Source organism: Scatophagus argus, chromosome 2 (genome assembly GCF_020382885.2).
Source record: "Scatophagus argus isolate fScaArg1 chromosome 2, fScaArg1.pri, whole genome shotgun sequence".
Taxonomy (NCBI): domain Eukaryota; kingdom Metazoa; phylum Chordata; class Actinopteri; family Scatophagidae; genus Scatophagus; species Scatophagus argus.
This window is the reverse complement of record NC_058494.1, coordinates 14610919-14638858: the sequence shown is the minus strand read 5'-3', so window position 1 is coordinate 14638858 and position 27940 is coordinate 14610919. Positions and strand designations below refer to the sequence as shown.

At 40.4% G+C, this 27940-nt stretch overlaps 1 protein-coding gene and 1 long non-coding RNA gene across 8 annotated transcripts in view; one reads left to right on the top strand and one right to left on the bottom strand.

Moving 5' to 3' along the window:
• The window catches only part of LOC124071675, a 7530-nt gene extending 2807 nt beyond the window's left edge, over positions 1-4723 (top strand). The window contains exon 4 of one of the 2 annotated variants that reach the window (XR_006845374.1): positions 2962-4723. This is a non-coding gene — a long non-coding RNA (uncharacterized LOC124071675). Of the gene's footprint in view, positions 1-286; positions 681-2961 lie in introns of those variants that run through there. The other variant, XR_006845375.1, reaches the window with a different exon arrangement.
• On the bottom strand, positions 955-27940 carry kdm4c (lysine (K)-specific demethylase 4C). Of its 6 annotated transcripts, none has more exons than XM_046412392.1 (22): positions 27720-27940; positions 25693-25858; positions 25001-25176; positions 24783-24897; positions 23694-23887; positions 20403-20452; positions 19431-19534; positions 19053-19190; positions 18638-18831; positions 18174-18403; positions 15872-17928; positions 15649-15760; positions 14302-14486; positions 13177-13420; positions 11413-11489; positions 10538-10593; positions 10291-10399; positions 5163-5357; positions 4393-4563; positions 3172-3291; positions 2011-2088; positions 955-1884 (listed from the first exon to the last, which is right to left on the bottom strand). In XM_046412392.1, the coding sequence occupies exons 2-22, from the start codon at positions 25834-25836 to the stop codon at positions 1717-1719; spliced, it is 4917 nt and encodes a 1638-aa protein (XP_046268348.1). In that variant the 5' UTR covers positions 25837-25858; positions 27720-27940; the 3' UTR covers positions 955-1716. The 6 variants fall into 6 exon arrangements, with proteins under 6 accessions (XP_046268348.1, XP_046268341.1, XP_046268323.1 ...); XM_046412385.1 differs by having other exon boundaries at positions 1996-2088; positions 4393-4560; XM_046412367.1 differs by having other exon boundaries at positions 1996-2088; positions 27720-27939.

Sequence of the window (27940 nt, the reverse complement as noted above, 5' to 3'; positions counted from 1 at the left end):
AAGAAAATTGCTGGGTCTGCTGGGAATACTGCATCGTATTTGGTCAGCCAGTTATTGAACACGATCTGTACAGTGGGGCACATGTTCACTAACTTAGGCACTGACTCCTTACCTTGCTGTTAATTATTCTATGGACATTTATTAAAACCTTAAAACAGTAGAAAATTTATTCATTAACATAATTGATTCATATCTTAGAAATAATATTGTTTAAAACCAATACTGATAAAAGGACCCTCCAAATACATGTTTTAATAGTAAAATTACATCTTCACTCTCTTAACAGGATTTAAGATCTGCAAATGATCCCTGGTAAGAACGCCACTTTTCTTTAAGACAATCAAATATTACAGCGATGTACATTTTAATAATCTCACCTTCAAACAAAAATTAATTTGTCTTGCAAGGAAGCTTAAAAAATTACTTTCATGCAGTGTCGAGTGTGAAGCAGTTTGATTTTCTCAATTCTCAAGAAAGCCGCAAGCAGCAGTGAAGGCCAAGCAATACGCCCATTCTCACAGGCACATTATGAATGGGTGCTGCATTAGATTCAAATATGTGCTGTTTTTCAAATTACTGTCCCAATTTTCACTTTAAGCATTAAATATTGTATTATCCAAATATAATGCAGTCCAGAGGTAAACCACCTTTCCTACTGCACCTGGAATTTCTGATTTCATAAAAAAAAAAAAACAAACGCAGACAATTTAACCAAAAAAAAAAACGAAAGAAAAAACAAAACATATGTAATTTTTTATTGTTTTCCTTACAGGAGTTAGCAATAGTTTAACTATAGCAAGCCAAAAAATAAATACAAATTTTAAATAATTTCAACAATGTGTTTCATTCAACAGAGCAACAGTAGCATTTCACGTTAACTGGGCACAGAATCCAGCACACAAATGTATGGCTTCCTGTCTGACTCTCTCACCTCAGGAAGTGAATAACAAGTGGGTTTTTTTGTTTGTTTGTTTTTTTACTCACAGGGTATTCATTTTCAGTGTCAAATTGAACAATCCATATAATTTTGTCCGTATGGATTAAAATGCAGCGAGGAAGCCACTGTAGTGTAATTGGACTTGGCCCAGCAGAAGCAGTTAGGAGACAATGTTTAACATGCAGGGAGAAAACAGTAAGACATGAGGAAAATACTACAAGCGAAAGTGCATAAATATTCAAAAATCAAAACTGGAAATAACAGGCGCCCAAAAAGCTACCATAGGCAAGCGATTTAGAAAAATCTCACCTGTGAATTTTTCATGTACAAAGGAAAAAAAGTTTTTGTTTTTTATTTCAAAAAAGTGTGATGTGACAAACGTAAGTCACGTTTATTTTCCCTGACAGATGTGAAAGCATGAGGCAACTGAGGCAGCAATGCCCTCTGTTAACCTGCTCTGTGGAGTCGAGCTGTCCAATCAGAATTCTTTTTCAGTCTGTCACAACACTCAGTCATCAACCACTGATTGATATTGTACAAGCACACGCACGTTTACGTCCATCTAACCCCAAATCACCTCTTCCCTTATGTCATCTCCTCCATGATCCATTCACAGGGAAGGCGAGCGAGCACTGGTTAAGATGGAGATCCATATTACTTACACACAAGCATACACACACACACACACACATACGCTCACACCCAGCACAAACAACCTCCCCTCTACATCCACTGCTAATTCAGTGCATTCATTTGTTATTGATCCTTCTCCCAAGACTTCATTTCCCTTTGTGGCTGCGTTGCTCCCATGTGCTTTTGGCAGTTGTACGGAGGCCTGGCAGGGCCACATAGTCTTTCTGGAAGCGTGAATTGGGTGTTCTCTGCCGTTTCCTCTCCCCCTGCGTTGTGAAGAAGGCGTCTTGGAAACGCATGCTTGAGGCCGTGGACTGGAACACGAAACATGAGGAAACACCAGCGAGTAAGAATCTTGAACTTTCATACCATTAAATGACCAAGCTCATGGTTTAAAGTTTATGTATTGTAAGTCTAATACTTACAAGCCTACGTTTCACCTTTTTAGGCAGGTCTTCATCTAAAGTATAGACATCTTCTCTTTTAGCCAGCACCTGAGACCCGTCCTCAAACTCCACCTGAGATTACATGAAGATATTCAGCAGTTAACTATGCAGTTTATATATAACACGCTCGTCCAATCCAATCCAATTTTCTTCTTTTCACCCATGCACACACACACTTAATGATCTAAAAAAGGCGAGCTAAAGCAGTGATCATTGTGGTTACGATACAACATTATAGCAAGTCTAATTAAGGAAAGTAAACCCGATTTTAACTACGGTTGGTTGATTAACGATATAGGTCTCTGTAGCAATTCCATTTTTTTCATGCTACTCTTATCACAGACAGCAATTTTAATCACAATTTATTTCATCACAAATTACAAAAAAACCCTGGATGTATCAACATTTTTCCAGTTTACATTGATGAAATAAACAGGTCTGGCTATGCAGAATTATTAATTAAAAAAAAAAAAATCAATTTTCATGTTACCTCTGCTCTCAGAAACAAATGGTTTCTGTTCAAGTTTTTTGATGTAGTAAAACCTGAAACTCCTTATCAAAACCACCTTGACAATGGAAAGCTCTTGTTCAGCCTTTTTCTGAAATCTGGTCCATCTCAAATGGAGTGTGTGCGTCACAGATGCATTTGTGCATAACTAATGGTTGACGCCCAGCTCAACTAAATAAAGCTTTAAGTGGAAAGCGCACGACTCTTAGCTTAGTGAATATTTCAGTGATTCTGAATAATGCAGATTGTCACCTCCTCCTCTTCTCGCTCTCGCCTTCTCTCTTTCTATGTATCTATCTTTTCATCCTCCCATCATCTTCCATCTCATCTCCACTCCTCCTTTTTTCTTGCCATGACTTTCAGCACCTCCCTCAATCTCAAGTGCCCTCTTTCTTTCTTTCTTTCTTTTTTTTTTGCCCTGCGCCTCTCCATACAAGGACCTGGGGACTTTGATGACGTCAGAGAAGTCACGATGATTCGGATGTTGAGGGAGTTCAACTAGTTTACTGCAGTCTCGCTTTGACCAACAACTGAGTTCATTCAACACTCACAGGAAAAGGACTAAATCTGCGAAACTGGGTCATATGTCTCGTACATTTAACATTTATAATGATTGTGTATGTCTATGGTGCAGTACGTATGTGTACCTGGTACATGTAGGAGACATTGGATCCAAGGTATTTGGCACCATAGAACAGTCCATCGGGCCATTTCACCTGAACAGCTTCCCCAACTTCAGGAGGACCCAAGTTCACACAATCTCTGCTCTACAAATACAAGAGAATAATGGTTAGTCTGTGTAAGTGTCTGAGCATGTGTCAAAACGTCCTCCTTGATTCTGGCATTGTCCACACATACAGATACAGTATTTTCTGAACAGAATTTTTTCCCCTCCATTGAGAAAAAAAAACAACCTTTCTGTATGTAGTTCAGTAAACCTACAAATCAAACTACTTTGCTGATCTAAAAACAAGCCTTTTATATATACTTGCTGTGAAATTTCAAGATCTTATTTTTCACACAATATGCATTGCATTGTTAAGAAAACAAATGAAGCAAAGTTAAGTTGCAAGTTAAGTTAAGGCTGATGCTGTCTGGTCTTACAAAAATTAAATACAGTATACAGGCTGCTGATCGAGAGCTATCACAAAAACTACATTTTTTAAATTTCAAATTTGAATGGTTAATGATGTTCAAAACACTTACAACATGAATCACAAGATGAAATGCTGAAACATAGCGCAGTTGGATTCTATAATTTCAAAATATAAATGGAGTTTGTATCTATTTTTTTTCTTTGTGTAATGTAGTAAAAATTGTTTATTTAAGGGTTTTAAGTAAGAATTAATGGGGTGTAGAACTTGCTGTAAATTTAAATAAGATTAGGTCAATTAAGGCTGAGTTGGCTGGTTGAATACAAATTAGTAAAATGTCCTCACTAATGCAGTGGTATTAGTGTGTTAAACACACAGAGAGACTCATCTGTTACCATAATTATTTTAACAAATCCGTGAATTTCAACTCATTGAGATCAGTCAGTCATGTCAGTGATTATTTGACGCTCCATAAAAACTCAGCAGCCCTATGATATTTTATTTTAATTTTCAGGAATCCATGTTTTTTCATAGTAAATGCAAAACAGTGAGAAAACCATTCAAAATGTGAACTAATTGGTTTTGCAGACAGACACCTCAGAGATATTAAAACAAGCTTCAACTCCCTCATGCAACGAGCATTTGAGAAGTAATGATATTTCCTGAAATAAGGAAGCTCCTTTCAAAATAAGAGGGTTTTAATATGATATGATATGACCTCGTACAACTGGGAGGTGACCTCTCGAGCATGACTGTAATTAAACATATTCTCACCACTATATCCTCGGGGTAGGTATCGTTGGAGAAGGAGCCGTCATCGAACATGACCTCGTAGAACATCTGGGACGTGATCTGGGTGACCTTTGAGCTGTAGTAGCGCAGATTCTTGTGTTTGGAGATCACCGTCTGGCCCAGTGAGATGGACGCTTGGCACGCGCGCTGCTTCTAGTATATGCAGAGCGGCAATTAGACTACTGTATAACAATCGGTACAGGATTATTTCAAATCACTTCTACAGTGCTGTTTTTTTAGTTTCAGTTGCAATTGGAAAAGATTTGTAATAAATAAATAAATAAATAAAATAACAAAACATTTTGTAAAGAGTGCCTACGATGCAGATCATTTGCCCAGACTGAGAAATTTTTGATTTTCTGCCACCATTTTTTTTTTTTTTTTTTTTTGGAGGGGGGGTTGGGTATATTGACCAGTTAAAGCATAAAGCAAGTAATGGTTGTGAAACAGATATTTCAGTCTTCTTTCTTACATTCCAAGCATAGACATTCAAGCAATACATTTTCTATCATCATTCAGGTTCCTACACTAAACAACCGCTGCACCCTTTCTTTCATATGCCCTCTTCTACTGCACTGTATGAGAGAAACACCAATAATTAGGCTACCACACTCAAACCAGTTATCCATATTAGTCCTTTGCACATGGCTTGAAACTTTGAAAGTTGTCAAAAAGAGACATTGCCTCTGCCATTGTAGCTGAGCACAGCCAGGTTCATAACAGCTCTAGGAAACACCTGTCCTGTAACTTACAGCTGATGAACTCCGTGATTGGTGTCTATGGCAGGTGATTGACACGACATACGGCCAATCGTCAGGCTCCATGATTACACCAGCAGCATGGGCACAGGTCACATGAAAGGAGGTGGGACACCGGCCACATGAGCACTGGATACAAGCTCCTGCCTGCCGCTTCCCTGCGCAGCGCTTACGACAATAGATGCACCTCTGTAAACACAGATCAGATCAAACCGACAACATGAAACACTGACTGACAAGAGCCAGCTGGGCCAGCTTTTTTTTTTTAAAGGACAAGGCTGCCTTTGTTCTCTCTCGCTCGTTTTTTTAAAGGTCAATCTAGCACTCAGTCCCTCCTTACATACAGGAGAAACAAATCTTTAAAAATGTGTCACAAATGTATAGTTTCATCTTCTATAGAGGCAAAATAATTGGTTTGAACAGCTGGACGCTGTAGTTTCCAAAACAGGAGAAAACAGTTCATTTGTTGGCTGTTTGGTGAGTGTTTTCAGATGTGAATTAATAAACATCTGGTTCTCTACTACTACTGAATATCTGCAGTAACAGGATGGGGTATGTGGGATTGAAATTAAATTAACTACAGTACTACTGTTCACAATAAAGAAAAACATGTCACACGCAGCAACAACGTGGCTCTTTTATGTATTCTTAACAGCTTCTGTACCACAGTGGAGGAATAATGTCACAGAGGACAATTGGAAAAATAAAGGATATTTCCATTTGCCAGCCTTATCCTTTACTATTGCAAACGTAGCACACGTGCATTAGTATTAGACAGGGCAATGTTGGTGTGGAAATTTACTGGGTAAAAGGGGTATGCAAACAAGGCAAGTGAATGTTTTAAGTCTGATTGTCCCCAAAAGGTCAAAAATGGCTTCAAAACTTTTTGCACTTTGCCAAGTCAGAGGACATTTTCGCAACCATGTAATGGCGAAAATACCAAGAAAAGTCAGTCCTCGCTGGCCAATCAAAATGAATGTTTTTGATAATGATGAAGACTTTAATCTGTTTTTAATTTAGCCAAAAAAACAATTAAAATAAGAAAACAACAAACTTCTGCTGCCAGTGATAAAAAGGGTCATTTCAATTTAAAGTTAAACATAGTAAATGATAAATGCTGCGTTCCATACACTGAAATGTGTAGTATGTAAAATGCAGCACATACAGCAGGAAGATATATTAACAATCTGGTCACAGTAAGGGATTCTGTTTGCTTTGTACATATATTAAGGAATGGTGAAGAATTTCTTTTCACTTTCCTTTGTAAACTACATTAACCCATCTGTCAATGAGTGTCTTTATTGCAGCAAAGGAAGTATGATCATATTCAACAGTTTAGCCTTTGTAACAGGGAAATAAAGAGTCATTTTAGAATCTGTACTTCCACTTGAGAGACTTTGAATATGGGTTCAAGAAAAACAGCAGTGAAATAAAGACAAAAGACCGCTAAGTGAATCATCGCTCGGTTGTGCCATGAACCTCTAACATCGCTTAAAACCATCATGTGGTCCAAATAATCATATCTGTCAGATCTCCTCAATACACTGTTATTGGATACGGTGGTTTAAACAAAACAAAGATATGAGAGGATAAAATGGTGAGCGACGGAGAGACCCCACTTGTAATAGTCAACAAAAACATGTTATTTTGCCATTACAATACCAGGAAAACCTCAAATAAGACCATTCAGATGACATCATTTGAGGGTTCCACAACAAACCAGCACTGCAGTGTCTGTGTTGTGTTATGTTATGTTTTTTTCTCCCCCGATCAAGCCTTTGTGAGCGACTGCACACACAAACACAGCCATGCATCCATGCACAAACACGCTCACAACTAAATTTTTAAGCCCATCCCTCGGTTTTCTGCCCTACACAGGCCATCAAGACCATTTCCTCTACTGTAGCATCTCCTCCTCTCCCACTAAAGGGAAAGAATGATGACATCCTCCCATTATAACCCTACTCGCTCCCCATTCCTCCTTTCACCCCTTTCACATGCCTCCCATCTCACTCCATTTCCTCCACTCTCCTCCTAATGAAACACCCATCTACGCACTCCTTTTTCGCTTTGCTTCTCTTTGCTTCGCTCCCCTGCCCCGTCTTCCTCTCTCTTGTGGCATGTATTCACGTCTCTTTGAAGGTAATTTATTCATTAATCTAATTCCTGGGGATCCATACTGAAATATCCACACATGTTGACAGATAATATGCCTATATATAGATAAACTGGTGTGCATCAGTGCTAAGTGAGCTCAAATGGGAATTAGCTGGTTTGTGAATTAATTCTAGCCTATAAAAGTGTCTGACGATATGTTAACTGTCATATTACTCTTATCATATCCATGGATATGATAAGAGTGTGTCTAAACAGCATATGTGAGACTATGGAGAAACTTAAGCTTAACCCTCCTATTGTGTTTAATTGTCAGGAACAGCAATGACGTTTCCAGGTCAATTTGACCCAGTGCATATTTTATTATCCTAATAAGCATTGTTAATATTTAATTACTAACTATTCTGTCAATATTTAGTGGAATGGTGTTCCTTATCTCTCACAGATAATGGGTCAATTAGAATAACTCATTTGTTTTCCATAAAAAAAATACATGTTCAGTGTTTTTTTTAATGTTTTCACCACTTTCAGTTTCACTTTTCTGGCACCTTTTTACCCCAAGTTTGACCCAGACAGTATCTATGTGATCAGTATCTTGATCTTCAAACTTTAACACAGGTTAATTTGACCTGCAACATAACAGGAGGGTTAAGATGTTTTAATTCCCTGGTACAAATGATCGCAAATATTCATTGCCCCAGGAAGTCCAAATGGAGATGTGAATGCTTCATTTAAAGTGGGTGATGAAATTCTGTAACTTTTTCTTCCCTTTTTGTTAATTAATGAAGTCGCCGATGCTTCACAGTTCCTCTATTTCTGAACTGAGATTTTTACTCAGCGCTTTTTTGGTGACTAACTTGACCTACATTTCCTAAAGCCTTTTCCCATACCTCCTCCATTATGGACAGCATTGTGCTCATGAACTGGCCCGGCTGTCTTGTCACCTTGAGGACAGCATGACATGATTCTGACTGACACACCTTGTGAGTGTAGTTGTGTGTGCATAATAGTATTAATGTAGGTTTGTTGGTGTACACAAACACAGTTTTGGTAATATGTCAATACATGTCTGTTTTGGATTATAATGCGTGCGAGTTTGTGTGTGTGCAAACCTAACCCACTTTTCCCCATGCCTGTGCCTTCTCTGGGGTGTATTTGGGTGCCTGTGTTGAGCCATGCGTTAAGAACATTCCCACAGTAAATTATGAATGTGTATGTCTGCGCGCCTGCGTGCGTGTGTGTTGTGAGATAGTAAATTATGAATGTATTGGGCTGCTGCAGGGGCAATGGGTCCAATGCGAGCTTCAAAACACGTGGCTCACGAAGCGAACATACAAATGATGAAGTGGATAAAAGAGAAAGGTTTCATGTCAAATGTCAAGTAAGATAAAATGTGTGTCATCAAAATAAAATGAATAAAATTTTTTCCCTGTTACAGCATGTGTAGAGGGGATTGTTATTTACTGAAGCATATTGTGCTGTTTTTTTTACCTCAATTTAGAATTTAATTTAGAGGTTCTTTAAAAGAGGCCCATCTGTTTTTTATTATCAAATGAAGCATGGGTCCATCCAAAAACTACTTGTGTCAGCATGTTTATTAGAGAAAAATTTCCAGCAGAAAGTCAAATTTTTGTGTAATCATTTAACAGGAGTAAATTGATTGTGGTCACAGATGTATCTTCAGATCAGACACACCTCCAAAGGGAGGAAACTAAGAACTTTCTAAGAAGCTTATTTTCGGTGTCATGCAAAAATGGGCATCGTGAGATACTTAACAACAGTAAACAGTTTAAGGAAGGAAGTCCTTTTTCAGAGCATTGTAAGACATGAAACATTTTGGCCATCACCATCCCTCCCTTTCCAGTCTGGACTACAATTTCTATTTTGTTCAGATTTTGGCCTGTGGATATGGAGATTGACTTTGTGGTTTGTACTCCCATATCCAAACGAGCTTAATTTCAATGTGGTGCGAGTAGATATGAACCATATCCCTGTAAATACCCTGTGAGTAATGTCACTGTGTCCACAAAGTCAGTGTCCCATTCAGCGTCAGTGCTGCAGTATCCTTCAACCACTCATCGAGGAACCTGGACTGGTTGGTTCCGTTATGGTGAAGGTGTTACAACCATGAAGTCTCTATTCACTCAGCCGTTTTAATCAATAAGCACTGGGATTTTCAAAGCTGGCACCTTAACCCCTTTGCCACCTTGGCACCCATTATCAATGCCAGAAAAACCTTTCAGGATAATGTAATATAGTTGAACAGCACCACAAGCCACCTATGTCAAACAGTTAAAAAAAAAAAAAACCCATCAAGGTAGGATTATTTCAGCACTGTTGTGTTAGCCTAGCCAATGGTTTGTGTATCAACAACAAATACTGTATGTTAATTATTTTTTATGGCTTGGCTCTTTTATATCTAGCTTTGGATAGTAAACTGACACTAATGTAAATTGTTTAAATTGTTTTAAAGTTTTCCAAAGTTGTCCTGATCAATCACACATGCTTCTACAAAAGCCAAAGTTTTCCTTTACATGGTGTACTCATCGCTGAAACAGTAAGCAGTTAACGGAGCGGCAGTACTCATCTCTGTTATCCATCTTGTGTTCAGATGTACCTCTTCAACACTTTCTGCTGAGCTTATCATGGTGCCTGCAGCAGAGAGCTAACTGTAGTGGTAACATGTCAGGTCTGCTGAGACACACTCCAGCTCTCTCATTAAGCAAGCAAACACACACACACATAAGACCACACATGTACAGACAAACGCCCGCACAAAGACAGCCCTACTCACACAAAGCCCCACTCCCACCCACCAGTGGTTAATTATCTAGCTTTGATTGCGGGCATGTTCGTCTCACATTGTTAATTAGAACTGTGAACACTTCATTAATTAGACCAAGCCAGTCCTCAAGGACCTGGGGAATTCCAGCACTTCATCTGTGTGTGTGTGTGTGTGTGTGTGTGTGTGTGTTTGTTGTGCATATGCACGTGTGTGTCTCCTCACCAGTTTATATCGCTGCATGGGGATCCTACTGGTATCAATGGGACTCCTCTTGGCTTCATCGCTGAACCTCACCTCTGGCAGTGCTACTGCACACATCACATGGGCCCATCTATATACATATACACATACACAAACAAACAAATTAATACATTATGATGATTAGGACACACAGACAATTAATTCATCTGAGCTCTGGAGAGCAGAGATGAGTATGCAGAGATAATCACAGAACAAAAGATTGTCTCACTTGTCGTTTTGGGTTTTCTTCAGCGCTCCACCTCTGAGGTTACAGAGACAGCATTCCTGAGAAAAGATAAAGAGAGACAAGTGAGAGACAGAATATATTTTTCTTCTTCCATTCTGCAATATCTTTACACATGCTGGCACATAAGTCATGCACATACAAATGCATTTTGTGTGGCACTAGGAAGCTGAGCTGTTCTATGCTAAGAAGAAGGTTTAGCACAAGATCAAAACATGTACTGTGTGATTGCACTGTTAAGATTTTTACCCTCCTGGGAGAGGGACCCCTCCTCTGCTGCTCTTCCTGAGGTATTATACATTTGTAACCAGTTAAAGGGTTTTTTTTGGTGTTGTTGGGGGCTTACATGACAGCCGATGTCACATGCTGCACACGCTGTAACACCCTTTGAGGTGTGATGCAGCCACAAAGTAGCTGCAAATAGCAACATATTCTGTGTGATGGGAACCGTGAGAACATTGGCATATGTGTTTTTATTAAGAACTATTTAGTTAATTAAGAACTATACTGGACTATACTTAAAATTAATTTACTGATGATATTTATGTTGTCTTTGTTGCCTTTTTAAACCGTTTTTGGTAGGCACGACATAACAGAGGAGATGGGATGCTTAACAAGGCATATGTGTCAAATGTTGAAACTTGCTTTTTCAAAAGCAGTAACACCCGCACACCAACTCCAGACCATAACCTTATTTACAAGGACAAACTTTTTCAGTAAGATTTTCCATAGATTTATCAGGTAAAAAAGTCTGACTGGGATGGGAAACATTTTCCAGAAAGTTTGTAATTTGGAGTTGTTGAGCAAGTGTTGAACATACATAAATGTACACATAAGATAACAGTCCCAAACTGTCTTACTGCTGTAAAGCTTCCGTCCATACAGCGATCACATGACCACTGTTCACTGACGTCACTTGCAGCAACACCGTAGCAACCTAAAGTAGGGAATTATTGGGAAAAAAAAAAAATCAAAGAGTGAAGATAGCATCAGTGAAGAAGACAGTAAAACCTTAAAATGTTCACTCTCTCTCAAATACTGGCATGGTGTCTACAGAAAACAGCAGACTTGAAAGCAAATGGTAAGTCTATCATCAGTTACAAAGATTTGAATAAAATGCCACGTCCACATAGTTTCCACAGATTTTCAACAGAAAGATGGTATTGTTCCATGCAGAAATGCACAGACTAAGTGGAAATGGAGAGTTTGTGTGTGTCTGTAAGAGAATAGTTGTGGCTGAGCAAGAAAAGCAGGAATAGCTACATTTATGCGTTTTACGCGTTAATAAATATATTTGTGTTTACTGTGTGAGACAGACTTGCACTGACGTGACAGCCCTTTGTAACCCAGAAGACACTTCAAAACAAAGCAGTATGAAAAATCACAGTCACTTTGTGTAAATACTGTAGTTTTGTTTGGTTTTGGTCTGTGTCCTTGGTGTGGCAGAACTGCACAAATGTTTTATAAAAAAAAATGGAGGTGGCCTCTAACAAGAAAAACATTTTGAATTTAAAAGTAAGACAAATGTGTTTCTTTTTAAAGCTGACAGCTGGTTAATATCTAGGGACTAGAGGTTTTAGACGCATAAGCTGAGGGGATTTTTTTATTTTGTGAGAAAAACGTAGTCTGTGTATGCGTGCATGTCTCTGTTCTCTTCCCCCCACTATCCATCACCAAACCAAACATAAAATCTAAGCTCACCTCTCTTTCCTTTCTCGAGTTCAAATAACAGAAGAGAGGGAAAGCAACATCAACTTGTACTTATTGTTGGGTCTCGAAAACCAAACTTGTGGCTTTTTCATCAGGGTCAAATGACATACATTTCATTTTCTACTCCCACACTCTCATACCACCACATACTCACATAAATTAGTAGTGGTACATACAGAGTCTACAGTAGTTAAGCATAAACAGTACATGCACAACACTTAGACCTCCCAGAGTGAAAAATTGGGTGGGATCAACAGGAGTGGAGGGAGAGAACGAGGCTGAAACTGACTGAGGGAGAAGAAATGTCATTTTAAAGCCGTGGATTCAGGATGGTGTGCAAGACTTTGAAAAAGTGTGTGTGCCTCTCAATGTGTCTACAGGAGACTGGCTGGAGGCTTGAGATAATGGCAAAATGTGTAAGGATTGGAAAAGAGATCTAGGACAGTTAAAGTGTGTGAATGAGGGATTGAGATAAAGCACAGTGTATCGCGGCTGTGTGTCCAGTGGAACTGAGAGGCTCCGGGGGTTTTTGAGAACGTGTGTGAGGGCTTGTTGCACAGGCTTGGGGCTTTTACACAGGAAGTACATGTGGTGAAGGCAGAGGATTCACCCTCACTTTGACGGGGGTGGAAATAAAATACACCAAACCACAGAGAGTGAGAGAAAAACAAAGAGAGGGGGTGGAACACTGACAGGAAGGGAGTCAGGACTTAAACTCACTGAACCTCTTACAATGACATCTGAAAGATAAGCACAACATCTAGAAACAATGTGGCTCGGTGAAGCAGATGGAAAATGAACACCATGAAGTTTAGAAACTATAAACTATACTTAAAGCACAACCTACCGCAAGATACACAACACCCTTTCTCACACACTCACGTGTATGCCAATCTTTCCTTGAGTATACATACTTGCGTGGACTTGCAGGTAACAGCCCTGGCAGTAGAGCAGAGGGGAGGTGCCATCTTCCTGCAGCAAAGGGTTAGTGGGAGTTGGGGGGCAGTTCTGCTCCCGGAAAGAAAAGCAGATCTCTGGGATTAGGGGCTTGGTCCTTCTTAGACCTTGACAGGGACGTGTGGGGCCCTCCACTGGTGAGAAAGATTTGGAGGTGTCCTTAGCTGTGATGGCTGTGTTGTCCTCTGCTTTGTCTTCAGCCTAAAGAAAAAAAAAAAAAGAGAATGATTTTCATTTTGGTTCTGTAATAAAACAATGATGAGCTGTGGGAAACACATGTGATCCTCATCCTCAGAGGGCTTAGTAATTATTTTCTGTATTAGCATTATTCAATTCAATTAGTAAGAACTTAATTATTAACACAGACAGTTGCAAACTACTTAAATGTCTCTTTCTGAATGCCAGTGAAGCTGTGCTTTCACAGTGAGAAAGGTGAGTGTAAGATCAACAGACCAGCAAAGACAGAATCAGCACTAACATGACACTACAACAGACCGTTTGATTAATATGAGAGGTAATTTTTCTACCATTGTATGAGTTCACTGATGCTTTCAGTGGATCTATAAGGTTAACAAAATCCTTTTCTTTTTTTGCCACATTGTGCACAGAAATGGTGAGACCCAATAAACACAGTTCTATTTATAAATAATTCAGAGATAATATTTTAGAGATTCAAAGTATCTCTTTGGACTGGACTTAAATACAGGGAGGACAAGTGAGCTTGCCTGAAAAACAGTAATTGTGGCTGTAAGTATTACTGGGGTGAAGGTGAAAAAAACAAACAGATGCTTGTGCTCCAGACAGGATTAGAATCAGCGCAGGTGAAACTGAAATCACTCCACAGAAATAAATCCTGTGCGATTGTGCCTTCAGGGGCAAAAACAAAGAGTCTAACTGTGTGTTATCTGCTGGTATTGATTCCTCCATCTTCAGCTTGGTGGCTAAGAGACACGGTGATATCTTTGTGTATGTTTATGTTCAAGTTTACAAAAATAGAACCACTAATGACAGTGTTATTCATTTGGGATACTATCATCCATCAAATGACACTGGTTATGTATTTTTGATGAACTCAACTTTACCTGATAATAGGGCATGAAGAGTGTGCACACAGCACAGTATGGTTGCATGGTGGCTGCTTGAACATTGTACTCCCTCTCTGCTGTGAAGCAGCTCTTCCTGTTCTGCCACAGGTAGACGAGGGGCTTTGCCCACGCTTCCATTTCCTGCTCCTCCTCCTCCTCTGCCAGGTTTGCTTCAGGGGGCTCTAAGTTGAGACGAATCAAAACAGCCTTACAACCTTGCAATCACTTATTTATTCAACATGTGCCTCTTTTATCCAAACCATGATTCACACAAAACAGAGTGCAAATCTCTTTCTTTGGTAGTTTGTTAGTTAAGCCTCTTCTGAATCTGAAACAATCGCGCAATCTGAATATCAAAAACACAGCATGACAGCATACATCACACTCACAATGGACTTCAGCAGTATTAATAGACTTGCTTCTAATCCATCTACAGTGGTGACAATTTCCTCCAACATATTCAATGAATAGCAACCTGTCGGTTTATAAAATTACCCAAAATGATTAAGAGCTCTCATCATCATAAAATAAGCCTCTCACAGCCATTGTCATTTCATGGTCATTTCTTTCTCAGGAATAAACAACTAAAATGGCTGCTGAATTATTCATCCTTTTTCACAACCATGGAGAAGATGAATGTGACTGTGTGTGTATATGTGCATTAGTAATTGTTAATTGGGGAGCCCTGCCTCCCACAATGTTAAAACCATGAAAACAAATATATCTATCACTAGGCCATTTTAATGTGGTAGGCCTGAGAGTTAAATCTGTTTGGTTTATGCGTGCATTGACGTCAGAAGAATCATTTGAGGGGACATAAAATGTGAAAAATGAGTAGGAGGAAGTGGGGACTGCTGAGTGGAATGGCTCAATGGTTATAAAAAGCTATGCTCCAGGAGTAACACTAATGTTACCTGACATTACTTAATACTTAAATTAAATTAAATTAATGGTATTAAGATGACAAAGTCAACGCTATGCCTTCAGAACTTATTTTCGTGCTAACTATGCTAACTTTTAACAAAGAAATTTGTTTTTAAGAATGCTTTAAATAAGGTTTTGGTTTTCAAATTAAAAAAAAAAGACTTATGACATCTGTATTCTGGTTTATTGCAATGCAGCCAGCAGAAGTCAAAGCATCATGGTTTCTGGCGTGGTGCCAGTCATAATGTAGCACTAACCACAACAGGAAATGTCCCTGAGTTTTTACTGAAATGAGCATGGCTATTGGCTTACAGTATGGGAATGTGTCGCTGTCTGAATGAATCCTTTGAAGACTTAACCATCATGATACCTTTCAATGAACTGTATGAACTGTGTGTGTGTGTGTGTGTGTGCACCCACCATCATCACTGGCAGCCTGCTGTTTGACTGCAGTGGGCACAGCCCGTGCGGTAGGTTTCCTGAGTGGGTGACGCCAGCTCTTAGCGGTCCTCTTCACTGACAGTGCAGGGTACTGGCAGCAGGAACAGGCATCATTGAAAGGCATTAGAGTGAAAATAATGTGTATTTGAATAAAACTTGTGCATAATACTGAATGTACGATTGTGTGTAAAAGAACACTCACAGCACAAACCTCCCCAGGTTCCAGGCCTGATTCATAACACTTGTAGGTACTGTTATCATTTTCCTCCTCTTCCTCTTCCTCCTCAGATGAGTCACTACTGCTCTCTCCCTTGGCACTACTTTGCTGCTCCACCCCTTCACCATCAGATGCCCCTTCTTCCATATCAGACACCCCATCCTGTTCTCCTCCTCTTGTTGCCAAAGGTGAAACAACAGTGTCTGAGTGTAGACTCTCCTCTGCCTCCCTCTGCCTCCCCAGCTCCCTGCACACAGAAAGGGCTTCAGACCCATCTGCCTCCCGCCTCTGGAGCTCATAATCTCCACAAAGCCCCATGGGTTCAACAGCACCGACTGAAACCAGAGAGGTGGGCTCGAGCTGAGCCCAGGTGAGAGGCGCACCTTCCTCTTCCTGGTTCTCTGATTCACGGAGGTCTTGTTCTGGGTTCTCCAGGTCTGTGACCTCCTTGCACTGAGGTTCAGTCCACATGGCGTAAGGTAGAGGGTCGTGAGTGAAGTCAGATGGGAGTTCTGGGTTTAGACTCTGAATGAGTACAGCAGGACTCTGGGAATTTAAGTTTTTCCAGATGCTGCTGGAGAAAGGTTTGAGTTCCATGTAGGGGTTCTGGGGAGTACAATGAGAAGAGGGATATGTAGTGTGGTGGTGAAGTTGTAATGCTGAGTGACGGTCACTTTGAGTGCACAATGGAGGGGAAGGGGCTGGGGGATTATTGTCTGAGGTACCAGTTATAAGAGAGCCAGCATTGCTCAACAGACTCAACCCACTGTCTCTTTGAGCTGGGTCCTCGGAGTTATCTTTGCTTGATAACTCCGCTAAGCTGTATTTCTGCTCTGTTTGTGGTGCACTGCTCTGAACTAGTTGGCAAGGGGAAGCATCACTCTGTCCAGCAGTAACATTTTCCGGCTTTGTGCGGTCATTTTCCGCAGCAATTTCTGGCATTATTAGCATTTCTTGGACACCAACAGATGTTATTTTGTGCATAGCATTGGCAGTTAAATGAGCTGTGTTTCCTTCTAACCCAGACACTGCTGCCCCTTCACAATTATATGGCAAATCTAAATGCCAGTTGTTGGCATGTTCTACAGTAGGAAGTTCTTTTGACATCATGAAGTCACTTTCTTCCTCTTTCTGTTTGGCTACGTGTGAGGAAGGAGAACCAGTTGGTGTCTCCCGTTGAAGGACAGGTGCAACCTGGTGACTGCACAATGTAGATCTTGGGACATCAGTCATCCCGTCATGAGCCGGGGTGAGGGAGGGCATCTCTTGGGTCAGTACAGGCGGCAAAGGGCAGATTCCATCCTTATCTGCTGGCTCTGGAGTGAGTTGTGGCATATCCACTGCATTCCTCTGTAGCAGAGGAGGGAAAAGATTTTCCTCAGTGCTGCTTTTTTCTAAACTGCAGTTGTGCCCTGAAGACGAGTAACTATCCCCCTCTGCTGGCTCAGTTTTGAGATCATAAAGTGCTTCTTCAGTGGAGTGTAGATTGATATGTTTTGGATGAACAGCTGAGTCCATTTTCTCTGCTTTAGCTGTGTTGTTAGTGTTATTGTCACTACCTGTGTCTACACTGCTGTCAGTGTTTGGTGTTAGGCTTAAAGTGTTTTCTCTACATGAGGAAAGAGGTGTCTGAGCTTTTAAGTCAGGGGAACCTGGGATCATTTCAGTCTCAACAGAAGTGCTTGTTGTGTTGGAAGTTGAATGGAGTTTGTTGTCCTGGGGGAGGACCCTGACAGAGCAGTCCTGAGAAGTTGAGAGGTCTTGTAGTTCAGAAGAGCAACACCTTGACTCATTATTTCCAGGATGTATCTGGGTAGCCTCGGGCCATTGTCTGAGTCCTTCAGCAGTCCTGCTCATGACCCCTGGCCCCAAGAAGAGTTGAGGGTCAATATGAGTGTCTGTCTCTGCCTTTACGTCGTTTTTCACCGGTGAAGCAGGGGAGTGAGCGGGGCTCCGGTTATGGGATGGCTCCTTATTAGAAAATCCCAAGCTGTTACTCTCTACACGATTTACCTTCACCACACACATCTGTCTGCAAGCACCTGTTGAGCAAAAATTGGTGGAAAAAATGTAGAATCTATCACAGAAAACATGTAAACAAAAACTACAGATTATTTAATAGATCTATGTTCAATTTCCAAAATATAAGAAAACATGCATGCAGACAAACTATTTCAGTGATATGCAAACACACACACTTCCTACCAGGCCAGTTTTCAGCACTCTTTAGATCAAAGTGATACCCAGAGTCTCAAATACCTTCCAGGGCCATCAGTCAGTCTCTTACCAGAAAGCTGAACAGAGTTCTGATTCTGATTGTGCTTTAAGTCAGCTTCTTTTTTCTTCTCTTTCTCCTCTTCCCTGCAGGTTGTTCCCCCCACAGACCTTCGTGCCTTGGGTCCAGGTGGACCACCCAGACCTTTCCTCTTTCTGCTGCTCAACGCTGAGCTGCCATCCAGGCCTACAGGCTCCTCTGTGGTTCTGAGGCGCTTGGAGTGCATACGAGAGTGGCTGCTGCTGTAGAAAGGGACAGAGATCAATGCAGATTGAAACTTAAAAACCCTGATTGACACTGACGGGCAATGACAGCAAGGATGAAATTTTGTGTTCAGTATTATAAATGTACTATTAGCAGCTCTAATACTCCAAATTAAAAAGCCCACTACCACTATTAGCTGCAGCAGACAACTCTTTCTAACAATATAATATGGCCCAGAAAACAGAAGAATTGTCTGAGAATTAATACAGTACCCTTTACTAGTAGGTTTGGTCTTGCGCCGCCTCTGCAACCAGCTCTGCAGCTCCGGTGTAGTACTGGGAGTGGCATGTGTGTGGTCAATAGGTGTAGAGTCTTTGCCAAGCATCCAGTTAGGGTACCGGTCAGGTTGAAAACGTTTAACAAAGGGTTCCATGGATATCTTTACCATGTCCTTGCTGCATGTGCACTAGAAAGAAATAGCAGGAGGATATTTATTATCACTGCTTTAGAAATAACATTAAGAAGCCCTACAGTGTTCGGTTTAACTTGCAATTTTTTTCTGTTCAGTGTGATACTGTATGAGCATGACTTTTACCATGAAATTAACAGTATTCAAATCTGACACACTCTGTCAGTTTTTCTAAACTGAACGTTGCACAGTTTAAGGAACACTGAAGTGAACGTTACCTGTGTGGCCACTTTGCCATAGTCTATCCAGCGCAAAGTGGCAAAGTTGGTGGACTCTGCACAGTTGAAGCCATGATTGAAGCCAGCATGGTAGCCATAAGGGAAGGTGATCATGAACTCTCCAGCTTCCTGAGTAATCTAGGGAGAGGTATAAGGATGGCATTTTAAGAAAGGTGAGTGATTAAACTCTGAGCTGCAAACTTCTGGTTTTTACAAAATAGCAAGTAAAAGAAAAGAAAGAAAAGAAATCAAAGAACGCACTGCAGATCTCAGCCAAATTGAGCACTGCTAATTGTAGAGGCAAGAAAAGCTGTTTTCAGAAAGTTGGTAAATAAAAAGGAGAACAAATGGCAAGAAGTAATTTTTCAAAGGGCCTACCTTATCAAAGGGAATGCCATACTTCTTCAGTATGGAAGGGGAGATTAGAGTCATCTTGTGTCGAAGAAAAGCCTCACACCCCTTGAAGCTGTTGGGAAAGAAACCTAACAAAAACATGCACACATGCAAAACGACACACAAGCATACACCATTAATAGCGGATACAAGCCGCCAACAACAACAACAAAAAACATTCACAAATAAGAAGTCTGAATAAAAAGTTAAATGAATAGTGGTTTTCTTTTTCTGGCTGTTAATAGTCTTTTTCAACCTTGAGAGACCACAGTGAGAGTCATAGTTTTCAAAGTTTAGAATTTTAATTGATAAATGACTTAAACAATCAAACAAACAACAAGCAGTCAAAAATTAATTATAGGTCAATCAACTAATGAAGCTTTGTTGCAGATTACTTCCTCATCGCTTCATCTGTGGTAACCGTGGTAACGACTAGGCATGTTAGCCACCTGTGAAATAGGTAGTTAAGCTCTTACCCTGTTTTACTTTTCACTTATCCATTAAGATACTCAGCACCACAAGCTTAGAGCTAATAGTGTCATTTTACATTGACTTATTCCCAAGCGTCATTATGTGCACATGAAATAAGCTTCTTCACTTCAAACAATTATTTTGTAATATCATATTCATTACAGTTTACCTAATCTATTAATACTTTCCAGTATGGATTTTTTTTAAAGTGGTTTATCAATAAATTAAGCATCTTTCTTCAGTTTACATCTCTGCTGATAGCACTTTTAGCTTGTTTGTAGTCAGAGCTCATTAACATTCTCCACCTTTAGCTGTGCCATTAACTCTAGTGCCCTCTCATTGCCAAGCTCAATTTATGTGCTGTACTTTGTTGTTTAATGCAGAACTGCTTCTGTATGCTGCAGTCGTTATTTAATAATTATTTAATCACCTCCCCCACCTCCATTTAGATGGAGAATATGAAGAGAATATAAATTATTCCTTTACCTGTAGCCAGACGCTCCAGTCTCTTCCCATGCTCAGGGGGGATGGCGTACCTGTTAGCGAACAGACAGACAGATATGGAGCAGACAGAATTATTTTTGACGGTGTGTGCAAAATTCTGAACATGTATTGTTCATTATGCCTCCACTGTATCATATGCTGCTGGCTGCAGACAGGTTTTCACGAGGAGCCACTGCAATTTCAAGACTGCCATCAGGTGGTGGATAAATGAATAATCGCAAGAAGGCCGATGGACCTTTTGCAGTACGGCACTTTTGACAAACACGTCAAAATTACAGCACCCGTAAATGTTATGCTTAAGGGAGATTTATATTCAAATTTATTGTTAAAAAACATTTATTAACAAGTTACAAGTTTTTCTTAATTTAGAAGCCTAATATATTTTATATCTGTTATAGTGCATTTCAAAAATACATACTTTAATACATACTACACACTGTATTTCAAAACAGGGAGGCAGCTTCTGTCTCTGGCTGATACATAATAACCATCGCTTATTGGTGTTAAGACTTCAGAGAATCTTATTTTGACCTTATTCCACATTTATTGTGCCACACTGCTGACACAGTCTGAATTTAAACTAACCCAAAGTTTCCGCTGAGGAACCTCGGCAGTGTGACAGAATTCCCTCAAGGTTTTACTAGGCATTCCATTTGACTAGCACCATCCACCCTCAGGTCTGCAGCAATTCTATCATCATATCACCTGTCAGCTTAACACAGCAGTGAGAGACAGGGTGAGGGGGACAGGCAACCTCAGGTAGAGGTGACACAGGGAGTTGGAGGGGATTGGTGGTGGGGGGGGGGCATCTTTAAGCTGCTCCCCTTCAGGGATGAGATGTCAAAATAGGAGCAAGATGAAAGAGTCTCTCAGTGTGTGTGTGCGTGTGTGTGTGTATGTGCATGCTACATGATAAGGGTATGGATGTGTGTGGGTACTTGCAGCATTAGGCTGCTCTTTGTGAATGTGTGTGTCTGTGTATATGTGTGTCACTGTCTGGCTGTGACACTGATCCCTGTGGGGATGCAGGGCTCACTGCTCTAATGAGCAGAACTCCCTCCAGGGCAAGCGGGAGAGAGAAGTGGAGCAAGCCAAGCTGACAAAGGAATAAAAACCAAACTCCATTTTTGATCTACCTGAATTCTTCACCTCTTCTTTCACTTATCATTTTAAACTGAACCTCATTTAAAAAAAAAAACAGCTCCTCTTAATTTAAATAATGTATACACTATGGAACTTAATCTGTCGAAGTTGTTTTAGTGTGAGTTGATGAGTTTTGGACATATCAGTTGTAAAGGGTGTCTGCCTTCTCTCAAATATAATGAAACTAGATGGCAGTATGTTTGTGGTGCAACAAAAAAAATCTGAGAAACTCAACAGCTATACATGTCTCTTTCCAGAAATCATGACCCAGTTACTAAAGATAATACACAGACCTTGTTGTGAGCAGTTCTAAAAAACTACACCATATCACTGAGCAGAAGGAAACATGCATCTACTCATGGACAAGAGGATCAAGCTCGTAACCACTGACAAATATAAATATCTCCACTTCCTCCCACTGCACAGAGCCAAAATATCCCATTGTGAGCGCTGCCCTCGTCACTTAGAGACTGAGTCTGCACTGCAACAATCGGGTGGTGGAGCCTCGGGAGTGAGTTCCCGCCTATACACCCGTCTGATCCAATAGCAAGCAGTGCTCAGTTGACAGTCATGATTCACCCCCTTTTTATAGCATCAAATAACAAATTAAAACCAAACTTATCAGAACAACTTGCAACACTTGCAAGATATGAAGTGCCTAAAATAACAGAAACCATCTTTATTGCATAAAATGTGTGTGTTTTATTTGGAGGTGAGATGTCCCTTAAACACTAAACGCTCTCTGTAATTTAGTGCATCATGTGTACAATCACACTACATGTCAGATGTTTTTAAAATGAATTCAGGAGATCCCCCGGGATCCTTCAGGGGACCATAGGAGGTCCCCAGCAACAAGGGGAATTATATATTCATTATAATTCCACATCTAATCAACACAGTGATAGAATGTTAAGACTACTGTCATCTCAAAGCAAAATTCTGATTCAGTGGGAGTCTGTGCTCTAGTCTATGTCAGTTTAGAGGTCCTTGATGTGAGTAGGTTTGTAAATTATATATATATATATATATAGTGTATATCCTGACAGAACTAAATTTCCCGTTTTTCATAATATCCAGTAATTCTGTTCCCTAGAACCCTTGAACAAAAGATCTATGATGTTCCCTGGGATACCACTACTCTGTACAACAAGGCATTCATCCCCTGACATCCATTCATTCACACACACAAATCATGTGTCTTGTGCACAGCATCAAGTTGTGATTGTCAAAGAAATAAAGAGACTGTGTGTGTGAGTGAGTGCGTGTAACCAACACAGCAATAGTAAACTGGATGTTAACAGAGCTAATCAGTTTTAGATTTACAGAAACAATGTAGGACTGACTGGTTAAACTGTTAAATTTTGTCTCAATCCACTGTACAGACAGGGATGATAGCTTCCAAGAAATTAGACCATATGCTGATGCCCTTAGAGGATAACAACACTCCACTCATATTCCCTCCCTGGACATTTCTTCCAGTCCTGTCTGTTCCCTATGTTGAACCTTATCTTTTCTCACTAGTATTTGCTGTCTCCAACTTATAATCTCCTGTTTAAGGCAATCAACTTCTCAATGAGCAAACGAGTACTACGGGAGCAAAACCCTGAGACTGTACGCAACAGAATGGTTGGGCTGAATGAATCAAAGCTATGACAGTAGATGCGATTCACCTTTTAAATCAACTTCAATCATGAAAAAAGAATAAAACAGAGAGCGCAAAAGATGGATTTTGTAGCCTTGGCACAATTTTGGACATGCGTGATGAGGTGGGCATCTGCAAGTATTTTTCACACTTCATAAACTATATACTCCTGCATTTCGTTAATGTGCTACACTGAGCAACTGGGTCAGATAGGGTCAGATAAGTAAGAGTAGTGACACCACATGAGGTGAGTTAACTCAGAAAATTAAGTGAAGTAGGCAAGGTAAAGTAAGGCACTAAAAGTACTATTAGTGCTGCCCTGCTGTTACAACAAATACTTTTGTTAAGATTATACTGATTAGATTTGATTTGATTTTCATGGTGGCTGTTGTGCAGGATTGCACAATGTAGCACAACTGTTGCTTCTTTCATTGTTAACCTCCCCACAGCTGCCTCCACATCCAGACCGAAACCCCTGTCACACTAACCAGGATTTTGGCTCTCCAAAGTGGAGGTAGTTGATGCTGTACAGGTCCATATCTTCAGTGTGCCAGGAGAAGGTGGTCTTCCACATGCCAAAGTACAGATATGGAGTGTTAACCCCCTGGATGGATACACCACAGTCCTCCTCGATAACATCCAGGATAGAGTTCAGGTGGCCAATGTTCCACTCTTCCACATCCTTGGAGATTAGAAAGATCAGATAAACACATTTACAGATGTCAAAAGTCAGTCCTGCAGAATGGTGATCAGACTAGAGTGTGGCATTTTTAAATCCAATCAGTATCAGTTATATAAAGTGCAAATGAATTGACTGTGCTCTAGGCCAGCTGTCAAATCTCCCCTATTGCTCTCCATTAAAGACAAGGGCCAATATCTAACAAGAAGCACTGTAAATGAGCAAAGTGTGATGCAGAAAAAAAAATGTGTAGTTTCAATTAATATCATCCACTGTGTGAAAACAAGAACCTCTGAACAATGCAAGCTTTGAGGTGAATATAATGTAATTGCTTCAAATGTTAATAGTACCACGCCACTTCATTGTTGCCATTGAAAAGTGTTGCTTGGGTTTGAAAACTGGATTTGAGCTTCCATGGCCTATTCTGTTGATGTCACACACACACACACACACACCTCTTTATAGCACCGATAGGACACACATAAAACCCTTAACAACCAAAGAAAAGCTGTGGTGCAGCAGGCACTTTTTCCTGTCATCTTTTTAAATTTTTATTTTGATTTTAATGTAGGCCTACTTTGGGTAAAGTAGTGCACATGCTCAACCTGTGTTATGAAGAAAATTTTTAAATATCTGCTCAGGCATCATACTTCTTATCAAAGATGCATTGTGTAAAATCTCCATGATTATTTATCTTCTGATATCATGTATTTCTATTTGTAGATACATGGGACTATTCCAGTATTGCTGTAGTCTGTATTGTTCTCAGTCCAATCACTCTTAGTGCAACCACATTGGATTTGTTATTTTTTGTTATCCAGTTTTATGTTTGTTTTAATGTCATTGCAAAAAGCCTAACCTCAAGCCAAACTGCAAAACCGGAAGAAAAGCCATCTACCTCATCATAAAGGCTGCCACTGACATCAGCACCATAAATGGGTGAGACGAAGGTGAGGTTTTTCCAGTACTTCCTCTCAAGATCTTCATAATTCAGGTAGCGAGGTGTACAATACCTGTGGAGGAGAAAGACATTATTTTTGGTACTGTGAAAAGATCCTTCTCTGGCAGTACCAGAATACAATCTATGTGTGAATAAAAACTTAAATGAATGCTCACATGTCACTGTTAGCTAATCTTCTGAACTCCTGCACACTAAGAGGCTTCTTCTGGATGTTGTATTGCGTGAAGAGCCCTGATTGGCCTGCCACCATCTGCTGGATGGGAGCATCAATCATCAGATCATCTATGTCGTCATAGGTACGACGGGGCTTCCAGCCTTTAGGAGGAATCACCTGAGGGATAAGCAGAGGAGAAAAAGATGGCTTTTGAACATAAAATAGGAATAGGACCCTATCTGAGCAATTTGTATGCCGCATGGTCTAACATGGCAAGGTCCAAGTGCATTTAGGGGATCTCCAACTCCTTTTTGCTAGTCAAACAGCTCTTTATCTGAGCACATAGTAAGGTGCAAAGAGGTCGAATTTAGTCTCCCCATTAATCATAGGTATGTTCTGGGTGTAACATGAATTAAACCAGACAGAGTGTTATATCCCATTCCCTTTAAAATCCAAGTGCACCTGCAGCTGGCACACTGCGATTTCAACACTTGTCTTTACTCAGGGACAGGTATGTTGTCCATCGCCCAATCCTCTGTCCCATCAATAGCTCATATTAGTTATTTCATATGAGCAAATGTGCCAATATTTAACTGCAGAAGAGGAGGGCTGCTGTGCATCCCTGAGTGTAATACTGATGCATGGACAGCATTGCTGAACTTGAAACTTTGTCTAAGTTGAAATGCTACCTACCTTAGCCAGGCCTGCGCGGTGTGCACCCTGAGACTCCATATAAACCAGGTACTGGTTGAAGTCCTTGAACTCTTCCATGGTGGGCCTGAAGGTCATAATCTTGCAGGTGGGGTTTGCAGGGGTGAACACCTCTGCTCCCGCCATCCTGCCACCTCACCAGATTAACCTGAGGGAAAAAACAGTAACTTATATTTTAGAATTAAAGAAAAAAAAAAACACTGCTGATGAACTACACAGGGAGGACTACTTTGTGTATGAAAAAGGTTTTTTGTAAAAAGATAAACTATTGGCATGAATAACCACACAAGGTATCTCAAAGACAGTGAGCGAACTGGACAATCTACTGAATCTGGTTTTAGAGGTATAATGTGATCTATTCACAAAGTGCATATTAGATGTAGATACAGTTACAAATATAGATACAGGGAGCTGACAGATGGTAACATATCTGAAAAGCAATTGAGCTTTGCTTATTTAAACTCTTAGTGGTGATTATTTAATGTAATGTGCCAATACTTTTTGGTCATAGAGTGTATTTACGGCAGATGAAGCAAAGTCAATAACAGGGTCAGTTAAAATAATGCAATACGGGTCCGACTCACGCTGAGTCGCGTCACCAGCATTTCCTAATTTCTTAACTAACCAGTTATTTCACTTTTTTGCACCTGTTGCAGTGATACATTCATTGATGCATTGTATCGTGACAATTTCATACGGGTGTAAGTGCTACTTACATTATAAGGGAAGTCTTTTTATTTATTTTCTCTTTGTGTAATACCTTGACATACATTTTATATGGATGTACAATCTGTACAACAGCTTTGTCATTCACATTCACACGACTTAACAGTTGGTTTGTGTGTTGGTGACAAATTCACCACTAGATGGAAGTAGAGATTCAACAAATATCAATGTGATCCTTTGATCCTTGCTGATGCCAACAACCCCTTTCAGATTTTTGTCCCATCCACCCATCCCACTCCCAACTCTGACTTTACTGTGCATTCAGACAAAGGCTCATGTTGCTCAGAGTGAAGCTTTGTAATTTGTAACCATTTCTTCACACCGCTATTTCACTGTAAACTGCATTACAATGGCGTGCGACCCGATTATGTAACAGGCAATTGCAGGCTGAAACAAGTTTGGATAAAAAAAAAAAAAAAAAAAAGATCAGCTACAGTGTTTAGACACAATGTGTTTACAACCTTACTCTTTGTCCAGATATTTAAACAATCATTTCAAAACGATAGCCTTGGTCTGGCATATTCGGCCTGTTATATATTTATTTTAATTACAAACCTGTTAAAACACCTCGGGAAAATAAATCTCGGCTGAATTGTAGTTTCGCTTTTAATACAATATGAGCGTCTGCAGCTTGGCAGATCTTTGTTGTCTGCCAAGCCAGCTAACTAGCCAACTAGCCTACGTTTTGTTATGATGCAAAGTAATGGCTGAACGGTGCAGCTCGCTAGCTGAGCTGACGAGCGAACTTATATTTAGCTGGCAGATACGTTGAGTACTCTTTGACTTGAATTTGATATGTGTTCATAGGACCTGACTCGAAAGCACTTGGGTAGAGCAGTTAGGACAAGGAAAGCACAGCTAACAGTTAAGCTAACCTAACCACCACACGAGCTAACTTGTCAATGCACGAGTCAGAGGGGTTTAAATGTACCTCGCAAGGTGGCTGCAGATAGGCCCGTAGCTACTTCGCTGTGTGACTTTGTGCGGTACAAATGACCAACAGCGATATCTGTACAGTGCATTCACTATTTGTCTATGTCGTACAAGTTTGGCAATAGACGAACAATGAACAAGCACACAGTGTAAGATGCCCATTGCTGTGAGCGTGTACCAACTTATTTGGTTGGCAACGCTAACGGTTAGCTGTTGATAGCTTGGCTAATTCAGCAAGGGACTCACGAAATGCACACCGCTCTCTAATAAACCGGTCCACCACTAGTTGCCATGCACAATTTTCACCGGTATATCACGTGTCGTTTCCAGTAAAGTATATAGTATTTTACCTTGACGTGGAAAGACGGATTTGTGCTGTTGTTTATCCCCTTCCTTGTTCGTCCAGCTGATTCACATGACAGCTGCTCTGGCCACTGCTACCGCTGCTGCTTCGTGCACCGAGAAGAGGCCGCGTTCCAGATCGTCTCTACACCAACAGTGTCAACGTGCTAACAGGCACGGCCGCCGCGAGAGGCAGACTTTGGTGAGGTAGACGTATCCATGCACTGTG

What these genes read in the sequence shown, in the direction of transcription:
- kdm4c (XM_046412367.1), bottom strand. Translation starts at nt 25,836, where the DNA reads ATGGCGGGAGCAGAGGTGTTCACCCCTGCAAACCCCACCTGCAAGATT. An exon ending in AACCTGGGGAGGTTTGTGCT is followed by an intron (nt 15,761 to 15,871) that starts GTGAGTGTTCTT and finishes TCCTGCTGCCAG; the next exon opens with TACCCTGCACTGTCAGTGAA. An exon ending in TTACCTGCAAGTCCACGCAA is followed by an intron (nt 11,490 to 13,176) that starts GTATGTATACTC and finishes TCCCTACTTTAG; the next exon opens with GTTGCTACGGTGTTGCTGCA.